We start from the raw sequence: 7,548 nt of genomic DNA on the forward strand, positions 1-7,548 counted from the left end.
AAACAATAACATTTGTTTTCACTTCACAAGTTACATGGAGTCTATCAAAGTACACCAGGTTTCAAAATACTGGATATTGTTGACATTACAAAAAGTGCATAGACTTTTCTGTTTCAGTTTTACGTAAATGTACTGTATTTGCATGCAAAAATGCAATCCACTGTTTTACCCCAAATATCTTGTATGTTGACATGTAATAGTCACATTCAAAAGAATTTCAGTAAAAAGCAAATAGATTTTTTTCCTTTACTGTTTACAGTACCTACTTCAGTAGGTACATTTGAAATACTGTGACAGAACAGAAAAAAAAACAAACAAAAAAATAACACAAAAGATCAATACTTCCAAATAAAAATGCCCAGATACGTAAAGCAGAGAAACAATCAAACAATACAGCAAAAAAATCCGTCTCTAATCTCTTCTATCATCTGGGTTTGGCCACATGTTTTCATCTACATCACATCTTATGTCTTCCAAGCCAATACACCTAGGGTAAAAACGCTTTGAGTGCCGGATCCAGCCTTGGCAGTCTTCCGCTGTTATGTCCCTACAGCCAGCATCCATGCCATCCAGAAGGGTCATTTGATCATGTGGCCGATGGTCATACACATTCCACCTCCATGCCGAGAAGAATTCCTCTTTCGGATTTAGGAATGGTGAATATGGTGGAAGGAAGAGGCGTACAAATCTTTGGTGGTCCCTGAACCATGCCGTCACTGCCTGTGAGTGGTGGAAAGCAACGTTATCCCACGTGATCACGAAGGTGCTGATGTTGTCACCCTCATCATATTGTTTTGGAACCAGTTGCTGGTGAAGGTCATTCATGAATGCAATGAGGCGCTCTGTGTTGTAAGGCCCGACCTGAGACCTGTGCAGAAGTAAGCCTGTATGTGCTATTGCTGCGCACATAGTGATGTTGGCACCCCTCTGCCCTGGTACATCAACTGTAGCCCTTTTTCCTATTACATTTCTTCCGCGACGACGCCTTTTTGACACATTGAAGCCAGCCTCGTCGATGAAGATAAATTCGTGAGGGACCTGGTTGGCCTCCAATTCCATGACTCTCTGAAACAAAGTTCATTTACGTAAGTCAAATTACAGTATTACTGTATACCATACTGTATTGTAATGATTACAGTAGTGGTCAGCAAACAGAATTGAATATAGAATTGAAAATACAGTATACCTGCACATACAGCCTTCGTAGATCCTTCACTCGATCACTGTTCCGATCGAACGGTACAGTGTAGAGCTGCTTCATTCGCACTCTGTGTTTTGATAGTGTGCGTGCAATGGTAGTGAGACTGATGCTGTTGATGTTCTCAAACACTTCATTTTCGTCAACAATTCTGGCCTGAATTTCGCGCAGTCTGATTTCGTTGTTTGCAACAACCATTGCCACAATGGCCAGCTCTTGGTCATTGTTCAGGAGCCTTCCTCTTCCCCCAGAGCGAGGAAGGCGTTCCATCCTTTACAGTAAAATACAGTAAAGGGAAAATACAGTATGTAAAAACACAAAATTACCACACTTACTGTATACAGTAATTTACCAATGAAAATAGACACAATCCATGTAAATACGTACCTGTTGGTTTGTTGAAATATGCGAACAATACTGGCAACTGTTGACCTTAGCACATTGGGCTGCACCCTTTCACCTGCCTCTCTTAGGGACAGACCATGATTTACCACATGGTCAATGACAGTGGTACGGATTTCATCAGTCACCACCATTCGTGCAGCTCTTCTAATGCCTCCACCACGCATCCTGACCCCTCTACCATGCCCTCTCCTCTGGCCTGCTCCTCTTACTGGGCCCACACCTATTACCGGGGCTGCACCTCTCACTGCACCGGCACCTCTTCTTGCAACATCTGCCCTTCTTCCTGCAGCTACCCCTCTTCCTGCATCCCTTCCTGGGCCTGCACCTCTCCCTTGGCCCCTCACTCTTAGGCCCAATCCCAATTCTAATTTCTACCCCTTCCCCTACCCCTCCCCCTTCCCCTTGGCCCTTCCCCTTGAAACTGAGCTACAAGGGATAGGGCTTGAAATTCAACCCCTACGTATTGGGATAGCCCTTCAACGATCGCATACGTCATCGCGTACCTCCGTCAGCGTTTACGTTAGCAAAACGCGACCAAATGCGTCATTGGCTGCGACCAGCCGCTCCAGTCAGAGCCAGAACCAAAAATCTCTGCTGGCAGGGTGTGATCTGTTAACTAACACCACTGAATGGGATATCTTTGGCGCTTCGTGCACCACATCCGACAGAATGAGGTGTCAGAACACTCATGTAAACAATAAAAGCGAGAATAACAGAACAAAACGTACGCAGTCAAGCAACCGAAAACAATACTCACTCCCAAAGCTTTTTAGCAGCAGCTTGGATTTCAGAAATCGCTGCTCATTCTCAGCTCGAAAGCGAATCAAGCGGCGTGTTTCCTCTGGATAACAACTTAAAACACGTAAATAATGGAGAAAATACATTTCTGACAATCTTTCGCCGCGGGAACCGCCATCTTTCTGAAATCCGCATGAAATCTCGCTGAAATCCGCATGGCATTGTGGGAAATCACTCAAACCCCTTCGTTCGGAGTCAGCTCCAGGAAAATCTCCGTTTGGAGGGGTACAGAAGCCCTACCCCTTCCCCTACCCCTCCGCGTTAACTGGGATTGGGATACCCCTACCCCTTCACATGAACGCGCAAAATGGAGGGGAAGGGCCAAGGGGTTGGTCCAAGGGGTGAAATGGGATTCGGCCTTAGTCTTCCTCGTCCAGACATTCTCTTTCTGCTTACTCCATTACAAGCATTACTCCACAAAGGCCTCCTTTTGTAAGTGTCTACATTTGAGCCATACTATGATCAGCTGTGGTTGGTCCAATTTACCCAATAAATATCTGCTGTCAATTATTCAATTACATATTTGCCAATCAGCTGAGATATATAGTTTTTGAACTGATATCATTGCTGAGGTGTATTTATGCTGTATGTATAGTTTGGAATATTGTTTTTGCTATTTTGGGAAGTTGTGTGTTAACAATTGTAAATAATACAAAAATAGTCTATCATTTTGTTAAGAGGCATATCTTGTCTGTTATGAAAATGTAAGCAATGAGGAAATGTGTTTACTGACTGCAAATTGTGTGAAAATGTCATGAAACGTCTGAATGGTATGGCCACAAAAGTGTGGTGGTGTGGTGATTGTGTGAAGAGTTTTGAAAATGTGCCAAATGAGTGGACGAACGCTTGTTAGCAACTGAAAAAAACTGTATTGTGAGGCGACAGCGCTAACCACTACACCACCGTGCCGTCCGCAACACACTTCATACTTTACCCAAAACAGACTCAAATGTTCTCTACTCAATTTACAGTGAACTAAAAAACATCTCGATGCACTGAAAAATACCGTATGTACAGTAGGGGAGAGCGGGGTAAGATGAGCCAGGGGGTAAGATGAGCCACCCCCTGTTTCTAAGAAACAGTAAACAAATGTGACCATGTGACCACATTCAAAGGGGGGCGGGACCATTTACTTACACTTGTGGAGAGGAGCACCACATGTCAAACTAGGTGAGGGAGATATTTATAAAAATGTGTTTTTGTGCTTTCTAAGTCAATTCCATGTTTGTCCACAGTGAAGATGATTTAGAGAAGACAAAAGTAGAATAATATTTAGACACATTAGGGTTAAGTTAGTGGCTTTCTAAGCTATGATATGAATGCTAATAAAAATAATTTTGATTAGCCTAATCCCCTTTATTAGCATTTTTCTACAAAATGGTGGCCACGGGGTAAGATGAGCCATTAGATGTGGGGCAAGTTGAGCCACTGGCTCAACTTACCCCATTGGTGGCTGAGCTTACCCAATATGGATGACACTTAAGTTTTCACATTTACTGGTCATATATGACAACAACAACAAAAAAAAATAAACAAACAAATAAATAACATGTTAATATAAATAATATGTTTAAAAGGTTTTTAATAAATAAAATAATGCCCTCTGTTATTACAGGTGTGCATGATGCGCATGATGTGCATGATCTACGCATATCTCTCTCTATCCATCTATCTATCCCTCCCTATCCCATCTCATTCTATCACCTCTCTCTTCATCTCCCCTTCTCTATGCAACGGCCCTATCCCCCACTTGATTGACTTGACTTGATTCATTGATTGCATTTCTAATAATAAAAGTTGTTTACTTTGTTAACCTAACATGTTTTGTGTTGGCTCAATTTACCCCACACAGTGGCTCATCTTACCCCATGCATGGGGTAAGTTGAGCCACTTGACATTTTTTTTTCAAGAGGTAATATCACTCTAACCATAAGAGCTTATCAATTATGTTTTGCTCATATAGTAACAGTACACTTTGAAATTTGGTATGGTGTGTAGACTGGAATCAAAAATGGCTTTAACATGTAGTTATGATGAAAAATGTAAAAAGTGGCTCATCTTACCCCGCTCTCCCCTACCTGTCAAAAGTTTGGACACATCTTTTAATCCAATGTTTTTTTCTTTATTTTTATTGCACACACACTTTTTATACATGTCTATTTTTTGGTTGCTGTATCACCATATGTGGTGGTTGGTGTACTTTGCTTTCTTTTTTTTTTCTTATATGCTGTACAGTACTGCATTCACAACAGCAACCGATTTATTCAGAAAATGTAATATTTTTGGTTCCAATATTGCTTGTGTTGACTTCTATTTGCATAATACTGTATTTTCATTCTTGTATGGCAATATAAAAAACAAACAAACATAAAAACAAAAAAGCGTTAGATTTAGAGCAAAAGTGTGTAAATGATATACACATGTATGTGATACTATAGGAAATGTGTTTATGATGTGAGACAAATGCTTGCTTTTGAGGTGTGTTTAGAATATTCTGAATACTGTGTTTCATTTCGCAGGAGATAGGGCGCTTTTTGCATTTCGTGTGAGCAATTGTTGGATTTGTGTGTAAAGTTTTGAGAAAAAGACACCGAGCTTTGAAAATGTGTGTAAACAGTTGAAAATAACTGTAATATATTCTACTGGTTCAGCATTGGCGTCAAATTCCAGGATTCGCTGGAAGGAGACACGAACCTGTCACTGTGGAACAGTGCTAGGACAGCAAGTTGAATATACGTACACATCGAATGGAACATGTAAAATGTAAAGTCTGTTGGCATTATTTGCCAGTATCACATTTATAATTTTGTGCTCTTGTGCTTGAGTAAAGAGCCTTGTTCTATCATCATTCTGAGCAGTTGCTAGATTTTCCTTTGTGCCGGTCCAGAATGGAAAAGTAAAGCACCTCCTTCCATCCATTAGCCTCGGTGTTCACCTTGGGCAAGGGACAGCACATCCTGAGCCCCCCTCCCTGGGTCACGGCACAGGTAGGTGGAACTCACAAGCTTCTGTTGCTTTGTGGTGACTTTGTGTTGTGGAAAAGGCTTTAGGAGCAAAGCTCGAGAAAAAAAAAATCCGGAGTGGGGCCCCAGAGGCGGTTGGTTTTGTCATTTTCAACTTCCTTCCCTCAGCTCATGCATCCAAGCTGATGCCAAATGTACTGCTCTGCTTTCCTTTGGACTACACTGGTGAGGCCGAGAGGGGGATCCTGCTGATCGGCCATCCCTGGATCTCCGTACATAATGCCCAAGCTTGCGTGAATGGAGAGGTCACTTCAGTGCCACTGTACCTTGCAGTTTCATCTGCAAGAACTCCAACAGAGCCTGCAGACCCAGGATCAGATTGGACACTCACAGCAAGAGCTGCACTTCATGAGGAGACTGAACCATAATGCAACTTCCCATTGTCTCATGAGACAGAAGGGTGCCACCACCATCCACCACCATTTGAGGGTCTTTTGTGAATTCTGCAGAACTAAGTGTTTACTGTGTTGCTACATAGACAAGCCGTAATTGTGAACAAGTCTTACCTGTTTTCATTACAAATTGTTCTCATGATTCCAGCAACGGCGGCATGGTGGTGTAGTGGTTAGTGCTGTCACCTCACAGCAAGAAGGTCCGGGTTCGAGCCCCGTGGCCGGCGAGGACCTTTCTGTGCGGAGTTTGCATGTTCTCCCCGTGTCCGCGTGGGTTTCCTCCGGGTGCTCCGGTTTCCCCCACAGTCCAAAGACATGCAGGTTAGGTTAACTGGTGACTCTAAATTGACCGTAGGTGTGAATGTGAGTGTGAATGGTTGTCTGTGTCTATGTGTCAGCCCTGTGATGACCTGGCGACTTGTCCAGGGTGTACCCCGCCTTTCGCCCGTAGTCAGCTGGGATAGGCTCCAGCTTGCCTGCGACCCTGTAGAACAGGATAAAGCGGCTAGAGATAATGAGATGAGATTCCAGCAACGGTATAGCAACTAATAATAATAATAATAATAATAATAATAAGTTATATAGCGCCTTTCAAAAAACCCAAGGACACTTTACAATTATAGACAAGGAAAGAAAAAATAAATAAAAATATAATAAAAAGTAAAAAGTCCACCAAGTAGGGGTCAGGATGTAATTCCCGTGGTGTAGCAGCCACAGTCCCACCAAAAGGCGCACGAAAACAAGTCCCACATCTCCAGCACCGCCGCCGTGACGCCGTCAGCAACATCGCTCGAACACCACGCCGTGGATCCACACAGCGAGCAGAGAAGCTCCGCCACGCAGAGCGCTGGTGTGTCCCAAACCGCCTGCACAGCCGCCGCGACGCCACCGAGCAACATCGCTCGGAACATCACGCCAAGCATTAAAGCACAGAGCGCTGGACAACCACGATGTAAATTGAGCAACAGGTTCACTGCAGTCCACAGCTGGGAGTGCAGGCACCACCCACAGCGAACCAAGGCCTGGAGGGAACCGACGCCCCAAACTGGGTCCGGAGCTACACCACAACCGGCGGACAAAACACTCAAACAAACCCCAAACTACACAAACACACAGGAAAGAAAAAAAATAGAAAAAGAAATAAAATAAGAGCTCCGGTGAGAAGCGGCAGCCAGAACGCGCATGACGTACTCTCAACCGGAAACGGAAACTAAAAAAAAATGGACCAGATTGGGCTGGACTCGCTGCCCAGCTTCCTGCATGTTCTCAAGCCAAGGTTGATTACACTGTCAACCAATATTGTTCTTTTCTCATTGGATACAGATCTTCTTCCTCTACCCCTACCTCTTCCTCTTCCTCGACCTTTACCTTTGTGTTTGCCCAGGCAATGCATGTTTTCACTCATTAGCCCATTGTGTTTCACTTGCTGACTGAGGAGTTTCTGCAAAAAGGAACAGATGTGCTCATGATGACATCTGTGCTACTTCACTGAGGTGTGTGTATAGAGTTTTGCACCAGAAATGCAAACTGTGTAAACACAACAGGAATGTGTGTCTAACTGTGGAGTAAAAGCATATGGTTCTGAGTATGAGTATGAGCAATAGCTTCCTTGGTCAATTAATTCATTAGACACAATTATGTGAGCGAACATTCCACAAAAACAATTGCATGATGATGGAGTCAACAAGTGATGATGATGATGATGATCTGATGCTTATTCTTTTACAAAAAA

The 7,548-nt window shown here is 43.3% G+C and overlaps 1 protein-coding gene across 1 annotated transcript; it reads right to left on the minus strand.

Moving 5' to 3' along the window:
- Positions 1–411: 411 nt before the first annotated feature.
- LOC132869078 (uncharacterized) lies at positions 412–1,468 on the minus strand. Its single transcript, XM_060902432.1, has 2 exons — positions 1,187–1,468; positions 412–1,065 (listed from the first exon to the last, which is right to left on the minus strand). The coding sequence occupies exons 1-2, from the start codon at positions 1,466–1,468 to the stop codon at positions 412–414; spliced, it is 936 nt and encodes a 311-aa protein (XP_060758415.1).
- Between the last annotated feature and the right edge of the window lie 6,080 nt (positions 1,469–7,548).

Source organism: Neoarius graeffei, chromosome 20, assembly GCF_027579695.1.
Source record: "Neoarius graeffei isolate fNeoGra1 chromosome 20, fNeoGra1.pri, whole genome shotgun sequence".
Taxonomy (NCBI): Eukaryota; Metazoa; Chordata; class Actinopteri; order Siluriformes; family Ariidae; genus Neoarius; species Neoarius graeffei.